This window comes from Dermacentor variabilis, chromosome 3 (assembly GCF_050947875.1).
Source record: "Dermacentor variabilis isolate Ectoservices chromosome 3, ASM5094787v1, whole genome shotgun sequence".
In the NCBI taxonomy this organism is placed as follows: domain Eukaryota; kingdom Metazoa; phylum Arthropoda; class Arachnida; order Ixodida; family Ixodidae; genus Dermacentor; species Dermacentor variabilis.
Genome location: NC_134570.1, coordinates 45,505,250 through 45,527,098, shown reverse-complemented (window position 1 = coordinate 45,527,098; position 21,849 = coordinate 45,505,250). Strand labels below are relative to the sequence as shown.

Below are 21,849 nucleotides of genomic sequence, written 5' to 3'. Positions count from 1 at the left end.
CTGCTTCAGGTGCTGATGAAGTTCATGGAGATGATGAGCAGCGACTCCGACTTTATCACCACCCTGACAAAGAAACTGGCCCCTCCTCTGGTCACTCTGCTGTCCAGTGAACCAGAAGTGCAGTATGTGGCACTCAGGAACATCAACCTTATTGTGCAAAAAAGGTAAGGCTTAATTCCTGTGTGAGTGTGTGTATAGGTGCAGTCACTTCAAATCATTATGGTGTGATTACGTTTGCATCGTGGGAACGTATTGGCATGTAGGCAGAGTAGGCGACACACACATGCTTCTCTCTTCCTTTGCAGGCCTGACATCCTGAAACATGAAATGAAGGTGTTCTTTGTCAAGTATAATGACCCAATATACGTGAAGTTGGAGAAATTGGACATAATGATCCGCCTTGCATCCCAAGCAAACATTGCTCAAGTCCTGGCTGAACTGAAAGAGTGAGTGTCAAGTCTTTATTACTTTACAGTACCACTTCTGAGATTACGATGTCACCATTGTGGCACTTGGACCTCCGTGTAGTTTATGCATTTGGCTCAGTGAATAGAATGACTTATCCTGAAGGACAGGGGTGTAGTGCTCGGTCCCCTCAGTAGGACAAACTTTGCTGTGAACAGAAATTATGAGCTAAGGACAGGGCAACATGAGAATGAGGCAAACAGGGCACTACCTCTGTCTTCTCCTATATGTTTGTACTTGAGCTGACTAGGCAAAGTTCTGCTAAAACCTGAAGGTGTCAAATAAAAATGAGACCTTTGGCCACGTCTACTACCGTATTACTCGAAGATAGATCAGATGAGAATGATCGACCCCTATACATTGAAATAGCCGAGAAAAAAGAATGAATATACAGTTAAACCTCACAATAACGAAATCGGAGGGAAACTCTAAAAAATTCACTTTCGTGTGAATTTCCTTGTTGCGAAATGAGACAGCACAGATAGGTAATGCATTGCAGAACGAAACTTTGCTGCCCAAATTCCATTGGCCTACTTTGGCAAGCTCTGCTCGAGGGTATAGAAGTGCATTGCTGACAGTACAAAAAGCACCACATGTGTCAATCGGCAGTGGCAGCATTGCCATGGAACAGTATACTCTGTCAATTGCTTTCGGAGATATGATCATTTTTCTGAGATTTTGCGTAACGCAACACTGGACGTATAGCAACAGTGCTCCACGCGTGCAGCAGCATTTCTCCAGTGCACACCTGTAGGTGCCGACACGTCTGGTGCCGAGCGCGAAAGTGATCGTATCTCATATACTTGAAGGCAATCAATCGAGAATACGGGCCCTTCATGTAAATTCATGTCAGACGCCAAATCTGCACGCAAAGCCTGCCAGGTGGCACCAAAAGCCAGCATTCTTGAAGCAAGGGATGCATATTCCTGGGCGATCATTCAGTCGGGAACTGTTGCATGGCACTCCATGCTATGACTGCCATCTCATGTGCCATAAGCAATTCCACGTCGGTGGGATGCGGATTTTCTTGTTTTTGCTGCATTTTTCTCACCAAGGCAGACATTATATACTGCACCAAGGGTGCAAAAACTGTCGTCGCATGTCAGTAGCAACATGCGTGCTGCTTCAAATGGGCAATCAACAAACAAGATGGCGGCCATGACGTGTTTCCAACGCAGCTTCTGGCGCTTGGTGGTATTTATGCAATTTGCAACGTGGTGGTATTTATGCAATTTGCAACGTGGTGGTATTTTATGCAATTTTATTGCGAAGCAATCACATTTGAGCACATTTTGCAGCCTGCCAGCCTTGCACGAGTAGGTAATATGTGGGGTTACATTCGAACAAATTTATTTGAGTGCAGGATTGTTGTACAGTGACATTTCATTGTCGAGAGGCACGAAATGCAATCAAGCCGGGGATACGAAAGTATTTTATCACGAGAATTTCGTTGTTGCGGGATTTCGTGATCATGAGTTTCGATTGTGTACCCATACCTTTTTAGACAAACGAGAAACTTTGAACATGACACACATTTATTTACTGTAAGCTTGGCTACTAAATCTTACTAGTTGATGCCATAAGCTGCATCTTCGTTGGAACTGCCAGAGAAGTCCTCATGAAATGCTTCACAGGCGTCCTTGGCACTCCAAATGTCATCCTTGGTTCCGTCGAGTGCGTTGGTTATGCAGGATTTCTTATGCAGCCTGGATAACCTCCAGACTGGCTTTATGGAAGCTCGGTGCTTTTGCTAGCTTTGTTCACGAATATAGGTAGAGATTGTTTGTTGACGAATACCGTATTTACTAGATTGTAATGCGTCCTTGATAGTAATGCGCGCCCGTTTTCCGTGGCTAAAAGAAAGGGGGAAAAAAAAACCGCCTTTAATTTTAACGTGCACCCGTTTGCCGCAACTTAAAAAAAACAAAAGTCCTTTACAGTACCACACACCTCATTCTTTCATACACAAATACAACCTTCTCTCGTTTGTAAAAACAAAGCTTTACTTCCAATACACTAATGTTGCGACAAATTTTTTAAAGAAATTGCAGTTTAGGCAAAAAGGCAAAGCATAAATTACGATAGCAAATTAGTAGACAGCTATGCAAAAAGTAAGGATGGCAGTTTTATCCGCCGTATAAGCTTTTAAACATTCGCTTACTAACTAAATTAACAAGCATGGTGTCACGTGCACACAAGCAAGCATGAACATGTCACGCAATGACCGTGGAAACTCTTTATCAGAATGCTGGTGTGGAAGTGCAATAGCAGGAGCGAGAGAATTGACCTTTGCGCGGTCTCTCGCTTCAATGCGCAATAAGTGACAAGAACAGAGCGCGGTGTGCCTAGATGCATAGACTCTTGTCTCCATCACAGATTGCTTTCAAGATAGGGGCCGCGCGGCCGTGCCGTATGTAGCAGCCGTCGGAGTAGAAAGCTTCTCCTCTTTGCCCCAGTCCCGCACGCAAGTTTCGGGAACTTCGAACGCCCATGATGCGGCCAGATTTCCGTTAGTCTCCGCACACGTGATCACTTTTCCTTTAATTGCAGCATCATGATGAACTATGCATGTCTTTGCAGTCGGCACATCCATGCTGTAGAGCAAATGCAGAAAACGTAAAGACCGGGAAGACGGACGGTGCACTAACCTAAGCTACATTGTACCTAAGCACGCTTACTACAGCACATGGAGAAAGCTATGGCAGCTAAGCTCGAAGCGCGTGCGAGGTGGCCATATTGAAATGGCGATGGCGATATGGTAATGCGGATTTAGGGTCTTACACGACTCTAACGCGCAGGCTATTCTTGGACCCGTTTTATCGGGGAAAAAAAGTGCGCGTTAGGTTCGAGTAAATATGGATAGGTTAGTGGCTTGATTTGGGTAATTTTCAAAAAAAGGTATAGAGGTCAACGTAAGTTAGAATAAATACGATAGTTGCCATCTGTCCAGATCGTGTAGTTATTCGTTCTCTTAGAAACTATCAGTTTGCTATGTATTGTTGAGTGAGAAGGCCTGGAACAGTTAACCCTTTGTGGGTAGATTTTTTTGCCGTATGCGACCGCCTAAGGTCGATTTTTTTTAATTGCAGATTCCAATTCTTCTTAGGGAGTTATATAAAAAAAATTTAACATAATTTTTCTAGGGCAACTGTAAAGTGAGAAAAAAATATTTTCCATTGGTATATATGTACTCTTCATTCACGAATAACAAGAGTAAAAAGGGAAATAAACTTATAAGAATTGAAAATTTCATGCGTTCAAGACTTTGAAAATGCACACACGAGAATAATTCGCAAGACTCAAATGTTCCTGCTCTTACACTGATATCTACATCCATAGCGTAATTGAACTGCATAGGTGCGCGCACTCTAGAAAACTGTGTGGTTGTGTGCCCGTCAAAAAAGCAAAATATGTGACAAACTTCCGCTAATGTTCGTCTTATCGCCAACCAGAGGCAATTAGTTTTCACGAGTCTCAAAAAAAAAAGGCAACGGAAACGCATGCACGGCGGCATCGTACCTACGCCACCCCCGATAGCACCAAACGAGCGAGAAACAAGCGGTGTTGCCCTTGAGCAATTAGTAACGAGATAGCCATCAGTTTTGCAAGCGCAAGAAGCCGAAACCGCCCATGGAACAAAGCCCAAACCGCCATCCGCCCTCGCCCACGCCAATGTGCGAGCTGTAGTATATAGACGCAGGGGAGCAAACTAGCGCTAAAACAAACCATGCAACGAAAAGTGAGAAAGGGAGGTGCGCGAAAAAAATTCCCTGTATGGGACATAGTGGCAGCACATGACAGAAAATAAAAAGTTAGGAAATTGGTGCGGTTTTTAAACGTACAGACGGCGCCGTAAATTTACGGCATCGACCATTTTGGAGTTCGTTCGTGGTGCCGTATATTTACGTCATTGACCCTCAAAGGGTTAATGTCATGGGTAAGAGTGAGGGACAGAAGCAATGCCCAATTATGGCTTGCTTGTCTAGTAGTTTTACAAAGTGAGATGCGCTATTTAATATGTCCATAGAAGTTCATTTTTGACGTTAATTCTTGTTGGACTATGCACTTCTGAGCAAATACGCTTTATGAATGCATGATTCATCATTATGAGCAGTAAGTGAAATCCATCAATTTATTTTTCTCTCTAGAGCTGGTATTGCAATATGAGTTGTGATTATTTGCTGCCCATCTATATCTTGACTCAGTTGATAACCCGGTGGTGTTGTGGCTTTGCTGTTGTGCTGCTAAGCCCGAGTGCACAGGATCAAATCCCGGCCACGGCTGCCACATTTCAGTGGGGCCGAAAGGCAAAAATGCCCTTGTACCATGCATTCAGTGCACGTTAAAGAATCCCAGATGGTTGAAATTAATCCGGGGTCCGGGGACTATGAGGCACACTACGATGTGCCTCATAGTCATATTGTGGTTTCGGAACGTCAAATCCCAGAATTGAATTAATTTTTAGTTGATAATGGTTGCATTTACTTGCCATTTAGATGTCACATGTGTCGTTTACATGTTCATGCTGAGGTTCAACCTTCTTCACGTTCTCCCGTGAAGGTACGCAACAGAAGTGGACGTGGACTTTGTGCGCAAGGCTGTGCGTGCCATTGGTCGCTGTGCCATCAAGGTGGAGCCGTCAGCCGAGCGGTGTGTCAGCACCCTGCTCGACCTCATCCAGACCAAGGTCAACTATGTTGTCCAAGAAGCTATCGTTGTCATCAAGGTGAGCTCCCCATGGTGCACTTCCTACGGCTTCCACGGGACGACAGAGCATGCCGGATATACAGTCAAATCTCGTTACTACGAACGAACATTAATGAATTTCTCAAATTTACGAAAACTTAAAATCCCCGCCAGATTGCCTATATTTTCAATGTAAAAATATTTCAGAACTATGAATTTCAATACAGCGCATATTTCAGAATAACGCGCATGGTTTATCTTCCCCTTTATAACGGAGAAACATTGGTATTACGAATCCGGCTAAAAGTAACAGCGCTGCAATTCTTGCGTGAGACATACTGCGAGTGCAGCAGCTATCATCATCACCACGTCGAGTGCCAACTGCTTCACCACAAACTTCAAGAACTTCACGACAAAGGTTTGACAAAGGTTGTTTCACGCGAGATTCAACGATGAATGAAGCCAGAGACGGTGCCAAGAAGCGAAAGCAGTTTTCGCTGCAGGACAAATTGGACGTATTGCAGGAAATTGACACAGGGAAAAAGCAAAGCGATGTGTGCAGACAGCGTGACATTGCCCAGTTGACCGTCGTGACCATTTTGAAAGACCGAGGTAAGATTGTCAAGCTTCACCGCGAGTCGCAACTCGCTCCTACGAGTTGCGACTGGGAAACTTTCAAAATGTGGACCAAGCTGTTCTCACGTGTTTCAAAGATGCCAGACTGTAAAAACTTCCCGTGTCTGGCCCAATGCTCCAAGGAAAAGCCCGCGAATTTGACGATGCAATTGAAATAATTGGGTTCGACACCAGTGCGGGTTAGGTTTTTCGTTTCCACCAAAGGAACGGAATAACTTGGCAGGTAGTCTTGGGCGAGGAAAAGGCTGCTGACAGAGAAGGCATGGATTTGTGGTGCTATAATCGTTTGCTAGAGGTAGCTGGATCATACTCTGAAGACTATATTTTCAACGCGGAGGAGACCGCATGCTTTTATCAGCTCTTGCCAGATCAGACGATGCACTTCAGAGGGCAGCAGTGCAAAGAAGTAAAGCAGTCGCATCGCGTGACAGTCCTGCTCTGCTGCAATGCAACAGGCACGAAGAAAATTAAACCACCCATCATTGGCAAGTACGCGAAGCCTCGCTGCATGAAAAATGTCATGTCGTTACCGTACAACTACCGCACCAACAAACGAGTCTGAATGACCAGAGAACTCTTTTCCGAGTGGCTCATCAAACTCGATGACCAAATGGGGAGGGATGACCAAAGAATTCTACTGGTTGCCGACAACTGCTCTGCTCACATTGTGAATGTTCGCCTGATGCACGTTTGCTTGGAGATTCAGCCACCAAAAACACGTCCTTGCTACAACCCCTAGACCAGGGCATTATAAAGAGTGTGAAAGCAGAATTTCGTAAGCACCTGATGCAGCAGTTCATTATCAACCTCCGCCTAAAGCAGCCGACTGCGATCAATATTCGTCAGGCAGCAGAAATGCTCACAGGAGCATGGTGGAACTTGAAAGCGTTCACCTTTAGCAACTGCTGGCAAAAAGCAGGGCTTATCAAAGTGCCTGTGCAGCTTGCCTGGAGGTGACCGACAACAACCCAGGAGACCTGTGGACTGCGGTTGCAGAACTACTGCCTGCAGTCTCTTCCTTCGACGCCTATGTGGAGAGCGACAGCACAGCACTAATGGCTGTGGACCTGACAACCGAAGATATTGTTAACTCCATTCGCGACGTCTCCAGTGATGATAACGACCCGAAGGAAGACGACTGTGGGTCACTGAACGCAAAAGATGAGATTGTCTCGAACATTGATGTTTTAGTGCACATGAACAAAGTCTGCACTTCCATCACTCTGTGCAATGATGTACCCGATGAGGTATTGCGCGAAGTGGAAGATGTAGACACATTCCTAATTGGTCATGCGTGCTGCATGTGCCAGAAGAAAATTACTTTCTTCAAATAAAGTAGCTTTGAAGTGAGAGAAACATTTTCATTTGAGAGTATGCTTGTCTGCACATGCGTTTACTGCCAAGGTACGTCATTTTCATTCCTAGGTTTGTCCACTGGCTCATAACCGCAAGTTTTTCATTACGATATTTCAAAATAACGAACGATTTTCGGCGGTCGCGCGTGATTCGATTTGTTATATCGAGATTTGACTGTAGAGGACATAAATTGAGTCGGCCAAAGGGACTTCGCTTCTAAAGACCATGTGCTAACAGCTCACAGGAGCTTTGGTGCTTGAATAAGCTACCGAAAGAGTACAGTAAACCCTCATTACAACGAAGTCGGCGTATTCGAATTATCGCTTTTACCCAAGTGTCATGCAGTCCTGACCAAAAAGATGCACGCAGAAACTTGTCAGACTAAGCTGACCTCCTTTTTCTCTGCAACATAATGAGGCAAGGACGGCCATCAATGAGGTGGAATTAGTCGCTGAGCGATTTTTCAGACCTCTTGGGGACTGAAAATAGTCAGAAAAATCTGTCCGAAAAACTTAATTGAGAAAACTACAATTTATTAAGCTTAGAGCAGCTTAAAAAAAACTCTAATAATGCCCTGCCTCATGATATGCTTGGAGGCGATCAAATTTGCTTGGATTTGCACATGAGTGACGTCCTCTCTGTATACAGTCTGAAAGCGTCACCGCGTTGGTTATCTCCATAGGCGGAGGTTAAAGTAACAAGCCACGTTTCTTCGCACCACTTCGCTCTCACGAAGGCACATGATGTGGAGCCAATCACACAAATGCGAAGCCGCACAAACACACAGAGATGCGACAATGTCTCCAAGACACAACTGTTCTGTAGACACAACACATACAAAATAGCAACCGAAACAAAGAAAAAAAAACAATGAATCCTGCATTAAGTGCTGAGCGAAAACAGAAACAAGAGAGTGCCGTCCCCTGGAGCGTTGTCAGCCAAGGAAGAGCGGCATGGCTTCCGATACAAGATGTCTCGTGCTCTCTCAATCTTGGAGGCTATAGGGTGGGCCACTGGAAGCCAAGCAAACGGAAATTCAACATGCGGGCCCCCAAGATAAGGTAGCATTAGTAGCGTGGCTCAGAATGAGCGATTTAGTCTGGAAAATTGAACATTGGGTGACAAATCAGTTGTGAAAATCTATTAGCTTTGCATGTATTAACCGGGATGGTGCATTTATAAAATCCGGAATATCCTTCAAATCCGAATTTTTGGAGTCCAAAAAATCCATCGGCAGCTGTACTTCGTAATTTTTCCCTTTACTTCTGCGGTGTTGCCAAACAGCTGAGACGTTATTGTGGCAGCTCTTATAGCGTAGCTGCTTTTATCGAATTACTGCTTGTGTCAGTTTTTTGCCGTGCTGTTCACTGTATTGTAACGAGGGTTTACTGTAACATTGTTAGCACGTCATATGCACAAAATATAAGTTTTGCTTGGCTGCTTTGGTCCACAAGGCTGGATGTGACAGTGTCGGGTCTATCGTATTACTTCTTAGACCCCTTAGGAACACCACAGGGAAGAACATCCTTACTAATTCTGCACCTAATTGGCAGGTAACATGCTGTGTGAATGCACGAACTTCAGCAAGTGGTGATGCATTAAAAATGCTTTGAGAGATCAGTCAACACAAACACTTAGCTATCACGCACATCCTTACAGCTCTTGCCTTGCCCATGCCTTGCCCATAAGCCATAACCTGGGCACGGTGAAGTTACGAAGTTTCACAACACAATACCATCTCAGTCGTGGAAGTCACCTTTCACCACTTGATGGCATCGTCATGCTTATTTCTTTGGCAACTGATGTTAGTATCAGATCCATGTCCAAGTTCTCGTGGGTGATGGTAGGTAGCGCTGTGGTAAGCTGTTACTGTCGGTGATTTTTGGTTCTGATATCTGTGTACTTGGTACAGTTGGCTTGGTACATATATTCATCCAGGCAGTAATGCTGATATGTAGGACGGCATGCAGTGCATGCGAATCCACTCTGCAGTTGACACTTGGCAGTCTCAGTGTCGGCATGTTGAGACGGCAGCCTTCAAACATTTTCATCCAGTGTTCTTTTTTTTTTTTTTTCCTGGAAGAAGTTCTCACTGCTTTGTTCGTCGTGACTTTTAATGCAGGACATCTTTAGGAAGTACCCAAACAAGTACGAAAGCATTATATCCACTCTGTGTGAAAACCTGGACACGCTGGATGAACCGGAAGCAAGGCAAGTTGCGTGCCTTATTTTTACAAGTAAAGTGACTACATAAATGCTTAGTTTTGGCTTGCACTTATTCTTAATCTACAGCTAACCATAACTGCATCATTGTTAACACGAAAGAATAGGAGGAAAAGCTTTCCTTGTGAGTGCACCACATCCCAACTGTGTTTCATGCTTGCTTCAACTTATTCAAGCCGATTCTCATTGAACCACTCATTTCATTATGCAGCTGACTATCAAAATACTGATGTTTAATCTTTATTTTATAGCTCACTGTGTTCTAGTCTGGGATTCCACAAGTAAGGGACTTGTGTAAGAGTGGACACGCTACCATTCTCTAATCTTGCACAGTAAAAGGGAATTAACTTTAACTGCAGAGAGATGCTTAAATTTCAAGCAGTCGCACACAACGCAAAACTTTGCAGGTCCATGTATGCAGCCCACATAGTTGGTATGCTGTCTATGACTTCTAAGGCTGCAGCTGCATGCTGTATATTTCACAAGGAAAAATGCCTCGTGAATTGTGCGACTCAGTGGCATATGCCCGTGCTGCTGCAAACGTAAGGAAGTGGCACGGTATGTCCGTGCCGTGGCAATAAAACATGTTTGTGGTGTCCACAAGACTACAGATGCCATTGGTGGGTTCCAGCATCCATGATGGGCTAACATCTGGTGGTTTTGTAAAGGAACTGTGCTTTGCGTCACATGATGGAGCTTTCCACCATAATTGGTGGAAACACATGGCGGTGCAACATGAGGCATCTTTTTCTGGTTAGACTGAAAGTGCTGGCGATGCAATTTCTGCAGATTTGGGTATCAAAAACGATGACCGTGCCTCACCGCCGTGCATTTATCAAGCGAGAAGTCGCGCCTTGTTGTTGCAGCTTGTGTTCTCTCGTTTTCTTTGTACTTGTAAGGACAACATTCATTTGGGCTAGATGGTGCATACTTGAATTACGAAGGAACAGCGCCAACGAAGACGTTCACAAAACTGTGTTAGTGATACTTCCGTGACCCTCTTCAAAAACGAAATGTCCTATCTTGAACGGTTTGGCAGATGATACATTATGGTCATTGTGCGCATGTCTGTGAATTTTCTTATATTTGCTGGATTTTCGGTGAATAAAGATAGATGAAGTTGGCGCTTGTCCTGTGTCGTTCTCCCCACTTGTGATCGTCTTCGTTGGCGCTGTTCCTTCGTAATACTTGTAAGAGCTCCCAGTGCTTTGACCCTGATAGTCCTTTGGCAGTGCCTGTACAGTATTATTTTACATTTTGCCTTGCTTAGAGCCTCAATGATCTGGATCATTGGAGAGTATGCAGAACGCATTGACAATGCGGATGAGCTGCTGGAAAGCTTTCTGGAAGGATTTCATGATGAGAATACTCAGGTGAGCCTATGTTCCTGTTATATTTTGACACAACACACGTAATGTGCAATGGCAGCATTGATGTGCCAGCCTGGTCCAACAGTATCGCAAGTTTGAAACCTTTACCTTTTCCTTCTTTCTCTGACAGGTTCAACTTCAGTTGCTTACAGCCATAGTCAAGTTGTTTTTGAAACGACCCACAGAGACCCAAGAGCTTGTACAGCAGGTAATAATTGGAACTTATTTTGACACAAATTGCGTTTTTCTTGCTTCTTTAGACATGGGACATTTTGATTTCGTCCAGTTTCCTGTTGCGCCATGCTTCGACATTGGATGTGCCAGCTCGTTAACCTCAATTATTGTAGTTCCTTCTACAGCGGCAAGCCTGTCATTGTCAGATCGCCCACAATGCATGCCACATTCTCAGGTTCTTGCAGTGACTTCCACCTGTCAGAAATGCGCAATGATGGCCTTGGTTTATTGCTTAGCTACACCGCTTGACTAATGTCCATCAATTATCTTTTTTTTATGGTCTGTATCACCATTTCAGAGTTGCATCCCAGTTTAATACCAACATATTTGCTGAGTTAAACTGTCTCATTTTACAGCAGCAGTTGTTACCAGCCATTTCCTGTTTTGAAAGGACATGTGGGGTCGTGAACTCGGCTGATGTCAGTGGCAGGCTGACCTCCGCTGTGGCCTTTGGTTAATGACTGTGCCTTATAGCTAATGTGACCTTTACCCTGCAGGTTTTAAGTTTGGCCACCCAAGATAGCGACAATCCCGACCTCAGAGACCGGGGTTTCATCTACTGGCGGCTGCTCTCAACGGATCCTGCGGCTGCCAAGGAGGTGGTGCTGGCCGAGAAGCCACTCATCTCCGAAGAGACAGACCTGCTTGAGCCCAGCCTACTCGATGAGCTCATTTGCCACATTGGCAGCCTTGCGTCTGTCTACCACAAGCCACCGTCAGCCTTCGTCGAGGGATCGCGTGTTGGTCTCCGCCGTGCCCTACCCCTCAGGCACAACTCGTAAGCACCCTGCCTTGTTTTTACCCACGTGTGTGCATTATGCAGGCTGCCTTCAAGTGTGGATGGTGTAGATTACTGGTTGTACTCTCCCACTTTCTGTATGAGACGGCTCATCAGCTGCGACCAATTTGCTTACACTGCCCCCTTGTTTTTTTACCTTTTTTTTTTAAGTTGTTAGAGTGATAGTGTTTCGTTCAGGGCGCGATTCTTGCATAACATTTTTGATCGTGTTTCTTATTTTCGGTAAATGGTAGAGAATGTTGAAGTGTAGTTGTGGCGTGGTTGCCTAGACTATTTTAAATATGTTAGACCACTCTTGACCGCTAGTGAAAGTGGCAGGTGGAAGGGAAGGGAAAAGTGCACATTGCATAATTTCTGCACAAATTTTTTGCATAAGCCTGGGAAATAGAATTACAAATTGTGTGTGCGTCTGGGTCATCCACAACTTTTGCCTGTTAGTGACGCTTCACTGCAATGTAATGCGTGGTTGTGAAGCATTCTGTGATTCAGCTTTTTGCAATACCGACTGTGTTGCCACGAAGTTGCACCATACTTTCCTGGGGCACTGCATTAGAAAGTTTTTTTTTTTTTTTGTGGCCGCTGGTCCAAGATGCTTTGTATAGCTGGCATTTTTCTGTTCTTTTGATAGCGTGGGCTCAGCAGACGAAGCTGGAGCAGCGGGAGCTGGAGACCAGTCGACGGTCATCCCGAGTGCTGACACGCTGATTGGAGACCTTCTGAGCATGGACATTGGAGCCCCGCCCCCTGTGCCTCCCGCTGCGGCCGTGCCGGTGCCACCGGCTGCCCCACCATCAGCAGCCATGGACATCTTTGGTGGTGGTCTGGACAGCTTAGTAAGCTGCACTGCTCTTGCTGCAAAATTGCAAGTATTTAGTGCATAATGGTGCCTGTGTAAGGGACCCAGGTATAAAGGGCTCTTGTGACTGAGCCACTAGCTTGTCGACACTCTGATTTCACACCTGTTGGTCTTTAATGCCCAATACACAAACACTCAGCTTAATGCCTTCTCCGTAGTCACTTGGTTAAAGTTCTTCGTAGATGTATGCCAATGTGACTGATACATCAAAGACACTGAAGCTGTATATGCGACTTCGCACACACTTCTTTGAAAGCACTAGAGGTTCGTTTGCTGGCAATTCTTAGCGATTCATTACTGTTGCCCTTGTTATATGGCCGTGTCCGAACTCTCACTCATGCAGCATGCTACAAAGTGCTATCGGGCAGCTGACTTGCAAATTATAAGGAGTTGCACATTTGTGAATAAACTGCTTCCTGCAGTTGGGTGACACCCTTGGTGGTGCTGGAGCTGCTCCTATCCCAGCAGCGGCACCGGCGCCATTGGGATCCACCAACACGACAGGCCTGCTGGGTGACATATTCGGCCTGGGCTCCACCAGCACCTTCTACACGCCACCAAAGCAGGCAAGTGAATTTGACTCACCATACAGGAGAGGGCAGGCAAAGATAGCTTGCCTCTTCATCCCGTTTCCTCGCGACATCTTGTTTGCTTCTATCGAAGCTATTACTAAACCATTCGTGAAAGTTGTTGCACCAGAACGCTTCCTGGATGGGGCTTCACAATTTCCACCATATAGCTGCGATTTGTGATAAGCCCTAGGGATGTACCAGAACGGTTTGATCAAAGTATGAAAACTCCAATACTGGGTCTTTCATAGTATGTTGCTTTGGAATGTCAAACTCAGTCAATTGAACAAACATGATTGTATTTGCTGTTATCTGTCCGTGCCTTTCGTTCTATGTGAATGATATGGCAATGCGACATGCCAGTGGGGGCGAAATGGATGCTGAAATGACTGTTTATCTAGACTGTTCACATGCTAGAAGACCTCTGGTGGCTAGATTGATTCCAGAGCTGCCTCACGTCCCATCCTCATCTAGGAATCTTGAGGCGTAGGTGTAACATTCAGACATAAAATTTGGCAAACTAGTAGTACAGTCGACTTCGTTCATTTTAACCCTACAGGACCGACGAAACTGGTCGAATTATCCAGCAAGTCAAATTAACAAGACAGAAATAACGCCGAAACTTGCTGTCGATTGACTTGGCAGTATTCGCCTTTAAATTTAGCTTCAGCATAATCCATCCGAATTATGCAGTGAAGCATACCAAGCGGGAAGAGGTGCCACTGTTGTGAGGCATAACACGTGTTCCTTAATTAACACAACCACATGTGCCATCTCTGGTCACAGTGCGAGCACTGAGACACCTGATAAGCTTACTGGTAGGCCTTCAGAGTTTTAAATAGATCCCCGCTCTTATGTTGGCATTCAATGTCCACTCGACTTTTGGAGTTCTTTAACCTTATGTCTTCCTTTGTTGCTAGCTTTCCCAAAACACAGATGTTTTGTCCACTACTTGGTGCACAGTGCATGTGCATGCATATAATTAAGGAATGCGTATTAGGCCCCAATAATGCTCTCGTATACAAGACGTGTATGGAGGCTGAAACGGGGGTTCAAATGGCCGCAGAAATGTAAGAAACGGCTCTGAATGGCTGCCATTATGCTTATTTAGCGTCTAGGTGCTTCTACTGGGTTCGGAGATGGCGCGTGCAAACAGGTATAATTAAGGAATTCGTGCTCTTGGCAGTGGCCTCTTTTTATTCTTAGTATGCTTCACCACATAATATGACTGTATTGCGGTAAACCTGATTAGTCAAATTCGCATTATCGTATAGACCAGTGTAAGGGCCGCACTATTTTTTCACAATTTTTACGAGGTACGGCTCTTATTGGATGGCTTTCGCCATCTAGTAGCGGCATGCGGAAATACACAGCGCACGAAAATTCGCCTATGCACGCATGGCATCAGGGCACCAAACGCAATTGCTTCTCCGATGGAAATTTTTTTTTTTCCAAGTTTGGGCTGCCTAGTGGGCCCTACACAAGTCTATACAGCATCCGGCAAAGGCCAATTTTGAGATTGAAATAATGCAAGTTTGAGTCCATAGAAATGCATCGATAGCATACAGGGACTTCCGGTCAGGACTGAATTAGCTGAAAAATCAGTCTGCTCAGGTACCTACTGGGCTCACAAAGACACGTGAATGTAGTTGCCATTCAAATTGCAAATGCTAGCACCTTCTGTGACGTGCCGAATTGAGGGTTTGCACTGCATTGGATATTATTGCCACCACTGAGGATAGCACAGTCGAACTCGTTTATACTGAACTCGATAGTTCCGTGATAAGTGGGCGTTGTATCAGTAGTTCATTATGTCTGAACTCTCCCTTCAAAACGCGTAAATATTAACACTGAAGCTGGCATCTGCAGTTACGATACGCACCACTTTGGTTCGATGGTACCACTTTTAGTATCCCATATTTTTTTTCTGGCACTTTCCCATATCTAGCTGCAAGTTCCTATTAAAAAAGTTAGCTAAAGGAATACACCGAAGATTATGATACTCCTTAAGCGGGCCCTGAACCACCCCTCGGGCTTGGTGAAATAACATAGCCCGTGGGTAGCATATGTTCCTGTGACCATCTCAGTCAAGTTTTGCTGTCATGCGCGGTGGGTGGAGCTCGCAAGCAGATTGCAAAGTCATTTTTCTCTCAAATGCTCTTTTCAACAGAAGGCCCTGTGCTCACTCTCTTCTAGACATACAATTTCATCATCGGACGCACTATTTCGTCATTCCCTTAGACGGCTGATATTGGCGCATAGTTGACATCAAGCTGCGGTCTGCTACGTGGCGTGGATACCATGGCCGCCATGGGGTGCCGCCACGAGTCCACTGGCTAATCGCACTGCAGCTCGCTGAGGACTCGCTGAGCACTGCGGCTCGCATTTCGCTTATGTTTAACACGTCATAGGCACCAAAGGCAGAAGTCGTGGCGTCTACGTTAACATCCAACATGAAATTTTAACTGCGTGCCACAGTGTCATTTAGAAGGCGGAGCATTGCGGGCACGCCCCACTGCGCCGCACCCTTCACAGTGAAAGGCATTGAAGAAGAAACGGGAGCACAGCGGAGGCCATGTTTGGTTGCCAATAACTCTGCTTCTGCTGAACGCATTGAAGTACTCTTTGCAGTAAAGTATTTCTGAAATAGCCTATTTTCACTTCAATGACTTTCTCCACTTCGATAAAAAGTGGTTCAAGGCCCCTCTAATGCCGAGTTTGAGCGCAGCTTTATGTGTTTTCATTTCGCGATGTGTTGACTGGCATGGACAATCGGTCTTATGCGGCACGTTGCAAACGGAGTAAAGTGCGCCACTACTGCCTTGATAATCTGGAGATCACGAGAGCCAGTGCATGGGGCCAGCGCGGGGGCGACATGCGGGTGACGCTTGGATGATGCATGAGCGAGATTCACGGTAGCCGCTCCCGACAAACCTCCCAGATGACGCGCACTACTCTGGCAACACCTCATAGCCGTTGTCGCCGCACTATGTCTTCTCACGTTTTCGCTATACCCTCCTCCACTTTCTGCCTCATGGTTCTGCTGCACCCTCCTCTCTGCTTTCCTCCTTATGCCTCTTCTATCTCACCATTTTTTTCATCCCCCGTTGCGTGCCGTGCTTGCTGCTCTCGTCTTCTACTGCGCTTGTTTGCTCGGTTACGCCAGGAATGCCGACCTACGCCACAGGAACAGCCGCCTAAGAGCTGCGCTTTAAAAACGTATGGTGTCATAGCTCTTTCAAAATGTTGCCTGGCCAGTTCCAGTCACTCGTCATTTCGAAACTACGAGTGCAGCTACCGCAATTTTTTTTCTTCGAGAGCTTGTGATGTAAAGGGAAAATGAGACATCCGCCTAAACGTAGCTAAGTGCTACAAAGGAGCACTCGTACAAAGGAAACTCATACGGGTTCCTCAAAAGAAAAGCTTCGCAGTAGAAGAAAAATTCGTCCTGGTCCGGTACTCGAACCCGGGACCACCGCGAAGTCCCGGACCAGGACGAGTTTTTCTTCAACTGCGAAGCTTTTCTTTTGAGGAACCCATATGAGTTTCCTTTGTAGCACTTAGCTACGTTTGGGTGGATGTCTCATTTTCCCTTTATTAATTGCTTCTCTCCACCTTGCAGGTTTCCGCAAAACTATTACGTCATGCTTGCGATAAACTTTACTGTCGGCGGGCCACGAGTGGATTCTGCATACAATAGCAAAGCGTTATAATTGGCTGGGAGTGGAAACTATTGTGACATGCCAGCATTTTGCTAAGGTCCTGCCCTTACGAATGCAGCATTAGCCACATGCGCGCTGAGAGCCGCAAGGTTACTTTCTCTGTCACTTTGGCCGAAAGAGTACCAAGTTCGAAAGGTTAGATTCCATCGTGAGCCATTAACAGCAGCAATGTCGACAGAACGTCGACGAACCATAATCTCAAGGTAACAGCATAGTAACTGCCGATTCTTTGTAACTTTGCATGAGAGTGGCACGTTGTGCCGCATTTTCGCAGCACAGCGCCACTGTCATGCACGTCAGTGCTATCTCAGAAGTCATAGCCACTGTACTGCCTTGCCCTGAAGCATGCTGGAGACATGCTTTGGAAGCATTGGATGCCCTAGCATGGTTGAAAGCAAGTGACTTTCCTCGTGGCTTCTGAAATCTGTGTGCGGTGCTCGTTCATCACAGCATTTGTATCTTCATTGGCCTTAAACTGTACTGGGAGCCGCGCTGCTCTGCGTCCAGTTCAGTTGCACTTCCATGCTTCGTAACATCGCGAGCGGCACCCCATTTTACCGTGATCGTGTTTGAAGCGTTCATTGTACCAGTACAGCTCTTCTTAAATTTTCATTATTTGCAGATGCAGTTTCAGTAGGCAGCATCGCAAGATCATAAATGGAGGGAAATGTGCTTAGCATAACTGATAAATTGTTATATCTGGGATCGTTGTAAGTGGGTTCAACTGTATTGAAAGCACCGGGCAGCCTCCTGCGCGCACATTCATAAATGTCTTCAGAGTCCCACAACTCAACTTGTTAAAATCCATCTTGCAGATCTGGCTGCCTGCAGCACGAGGAAAAGGTTTGGAGATTGCAGGCTCCTTCACACGAAGAAATGGCCAAATCTTCATGGACATGACCTTCAGCAATAAAGCAATGCAGGCTATGACTGCCTTTGCCATCCAGTTCAACAAAAACAGGTGAGTGAACGCCAGTTGCTGCTTCTCACATTATTGCGAGAAGTCCCGACATCCTTGCTTGCAATCAGCAATATTGCAGTCACTGCTATGCAGCTGCAGTGGCCATTCGTCACAAGGGCTGGGTGCAAAATGAGAGGTCATGGCTCTGTGCTAGATTGATCTTAAATGGGATTGGGAGGGGAGGCGCACACCAATTCGGCGCCTCTTACAACCATTTAAATGGGCGATTTTCGTGACGGTGGTATAGGCCTGTATACTAGCCCATACTTGGTGCTCCTCCGTCTGTGGAATCTGTGCCTGCTGCTAGAAGCAATCGCGTGGGTTTTTGAAGCGAAAGGAAGGATAAGTTTGCGAGTTTGTGCGCTTGCATCACGACGAAAGTAGCGCAAAAGAGATGGAACGAAAAATGGAGAATGGCAATAGGTCATGTGCTTACCAGCGCGTGTTCTGTATGTTGTTCTCCACCTTCTGTTTTCATCTTTCATGCTGCTTTTCTCACAATGCTTTTTAATCTGTGCAGCTTTGGGCTGGCCCCCGCGCAGCCGCTGCAGGTGCAGGCTCCCTTGCAGCCAAACTTCCCAGCGGACGCAAGCCTACCACTTTCCACTACTGGCCCTGTCCAGAAGATGGACCCCCTCACGAACTTGCAGGTTAGGTACCACTGTCCAATAAGGGAAGGCATAATTGCCACCAGCCTTGCGTGGGAGATGTGCAATCGACTGTCCAATGCATACTGTATTTTTCTGCGTATAACCTGCCACCACATATAACATGCACAGCCAATTACAACAGCCCAGAAAGGAAAAAAACAATATCCGCTTGTGTCATCCACGTAAATAATTGCATACAACCCTCATATATTTGCAAAAGACAGTCTCCATTCCCAGATGCGCGACTTGTTCACGCCGTGTTTTCAGCCAGTTCCCCCATCCTATGGCGATGCTGACAAAGCTGGATTCACACGCCGGACGTTATCGTGGACAAATCGGTCTCACATCGGGAGCAGTTCTTGCATGGGCACCGGTGATGGAGTGAACGTGACCAAGCCGAAAGTGCCAACGGTGATTTAGCTCGATTCAGCAACGGTGATTTAGCCATACTGCGAAGTGCTTCACGTGGACCGAGGGAGCGCCGTGGGAATGGGCGACTCAAGTTTGCCAGCACTGCGTGCACTCGTAGAATAAAGATTCACTAACTAATGAATGCAAAATGGCAACCTGTAAAGAGGAGGAGAATGAGTGACTATGAAAGAGGCAAGAAGAGCTTCAGCTTACAGCGGTGAAGAGAGGGTGCGGTACCCTAGGAGGTAATGAAACTGAATGCTGGAGAACCTTGCCTTGAGTTCTGGCTTTACGGCAGCATGCTGCTCTGAAGCTACACTGAATAGGGAGGTGGGTCTTGGAAAAAAAATAATTTTCTTTGAGATATGGTACTGAAAACTTGTACTTATGTGTAATGTTTTGTTCTTATTTTGAATGTGCAGTCCATTTTTGTTTATAACTCCTGGTTCTAATATTATGCGAGCTTCCTTTAAATAATTTTGTGTAATGATTTGAAAAATCTGTCCTTGAAATTTAGCTAAACATTGTACAAATGACTTCAGTATGATTCAAGGAATGCAATAAGACCAACCTTATTGCTCTTACCTTACCTAGAACAAGAGTTGCGAGATTTCAAATTTAGTCACCAGAAAAAGCTTTTTCAAGTTTAAAATTCAATATCTCTCAACTCGTGCTTTAGGTGAGGCAGAGCAGTAAGGTTGGTCTTATTGCATTCCTTGAATTATACAGAAGCCATTGACGCCCCATTTAGTGAAACCTAATGAACAGATATTTTGCAATCCTTCTGGAAAATAATTAAAGAAAGCTTGCATAAAGTTTGAACCAAAGGAGATAAACAAAAATGGACCTTATATTTGAAATAAGCACATAACATTACACCTATGTACAAGCTTTCAGCACTATACCTTGAAGAATAGATTTTTCAAATTTTTCGTCTAGGACCCACATGCTCCCCCCTCCCTGAAAGGCGAAATGTGCATATAACCCACAACCGTCTTTACTGTTCAATTTTTCTTTCGAATTTTTTGTGCAGGTTATATGCGCAGAAATACCGTAGCCGTGGTGGTATGCTTGAGGCCTCACACACATTGCTGTTGTGGCAAAGTGTACTCTAGCCTTCACACCTCTGTGTACTGTCCTTGTTCCACATACTTCCTTGAAGACGTGCTGCTTGTGCACACGTATCAACGTTGTCTCCTACAACACGGGTACCCAGCATGTGGCCCACATAGCGTTCTTTTGTGGCTTTCCGAGCGTTCACCTTCCAGCCCATTCACTCACTCGCGTCTTGGGTTATTCACTTACTCTCCACTGAGCATGTTCCAAAGCAGCCATGTGCCGCCTTCGCTGTCACTTCAGCGGACGAAGTACTAAGTTAAAAAGTAAAATGCCTTCGTATATGCCCTAATGCCCAGTAAAAGTTTTCGAGACCAATGCCCTGTGTGATCGAGAAGCTGGCTTTCATGCACAGCACAAGTAGGTGGTCGTTGACCCCATTGAATATTTAAGGGTAAAAGGACGTAGCGGTACGTCAGTGCGCCAACACTGTAATCTGGAAGCCTGTGACGTCACCTCGTGTGACCAAGGCACTGCTTCAAAGAACAAAATTCCAGTGTGTCAGATTGCGTCTGGCTTGCACTGTCGTTGCAGGTGGCCGTCAAGAACAACGTGGACGTCTTCTATTTCAGTTGTGTGGTTCCCTTGCACGTGTTGTTTGTGGAAGACGGACTGATGGACAAACGCGTGTTCCTAGCCACCTGGAAGGATATTCCAGCCCAGAACGAGCTTCAGTTCTCGCTGGATGCGGGGTCCCTGTCCGCTGACCAACTGGCCCAGCGGCTGCAGCAGAACAACATCTTCACCATCGCCAAGCGCAACGTCGACGGCCAGGACATGCTGTACCAGTCGCTGAAACTCACCAACGGCATCTGGGTGCTGGCCGAGCTGAAGGTTCAACCGGGGAACCCCAGGATCACTGTGAGTGGCATTTATTTTTGTTCATTGGAACAAGTGCAGAGAGGCACACACATTGTAACTAATGAAAAGTTGAAGTGTGCAGTGCAGCTATTTCAAAACTAGTTTACCATGCCATCCCTGTACGAGGTGCATCTTCTATGACCAAGATTGCGGGGCCAGCCTGCTTGTCTTTGGCAATCAGAAAATTCAGCTGAACGAGAAGGCCAGTTTGTATTGTCAACACGAGATCGCCAGTATGATGGTTGTGCGAGGGTCGAGTGCTTACTTTGAGATGGCTCCTGCTAGTTGCTTTGTGTGGTTCCCTTTTCCTTAAACCATTCTGGACAATCCATGACAGTGCCGCCCGTTGATTCACTGGCATTCTTCAGCAATTATCAAGCTAAAATGTTGTAATAAGGTGCATTTATATTTACAGTATTTACTTGCGTAATGATCGCACTCTCGTAATGATCACGCGCCTGAATTTTGTCGTCCAAATTCGATTTTTCTTTTCCGCGTAATGATAGCACTCCGGACTTGCCGCAGTGATGTGTCCTGTGCCAAGTCTACCTAATGATCGCGCTTACCATCTGTCGAATGCTACGCGAACGACTCTTCCAAGACATACGAAGCGGTCTACATGCACCAAACAGATTTTTAAGCAGATGCCCCATTTCATTCCTTTCATCACTTTCCGCACTTCTATGAAACAAAACCTGCAACCAAACTTGCCTTTGCTTTATTATTTGTAGGCTTTATAATGGTTGTGGTCAACAACAACAAAAAAAGGCACCTTTCAATTCCTCTCGTTTGCACTCCTGGGCACGCAAGTGGCAACAATAGTAGCCACATTTACACTGATACGTTAGAAGTGTACCCTATTCATACACCGATGTTTGTAACACAGCTAAGATATTCGCCCACCCTTAGCGGAAATGTGCCGTATTAGGATAAT

General features: G+C 45.6%; 1 protein-coding gene across 1 annotated transcript in view; it reads left to right on the top strand.

The window, feature by feature from the left end:
- The window catches only part of AP-1-2beta (adaptor protein complex 1/2, beta subunit), a 30,809-nt gene that overhangs the window by 5,972 nt on the left and 2,988 nt on the right, over positions 1-21,849 (top strand). Inside the window, exons 7-18 of the mRNA XM_075684915.1 lie at positions 10-164; positions 306-446; positions 5,026-5,191; positions 9,266-9,354; positions 10,637-10,739; positions 10,867-10,944; positions 11,468-11,748; positions 12,398-12,602; positions 13,048-13,191; positions 17,732-17,877; positions 18,398-18,527; positions 20,589-20,915. Coding sequence (XP_075541030.1) covers positions 10-164; positions 306-446; positions 5,026-5,191; positions 9,266-9,354; positions 10,637-10,739; positions 10,867-10,944; positions 11,468-11,748; positions 12,398-12,602; positions 13,048-13,191; positions 17,732-17,877; positions 18,398-18,527; positions 20,589-20,915 — 1,965 coding nt within the window. The remainder of the gene's footprint in view (positions 1-9; positions 165-305; positions 447-5,025; positions 5,192-9,265; positions 9,355-10,636; positions 10,740-10,866; positions 10,945-11,467; positions 11,749-12,397; positions 12,603-13,047; positions 13,192-17,731; positions 17,878-18,397; positions 18,528-20,588; positions 20,916-21,849) is intronic.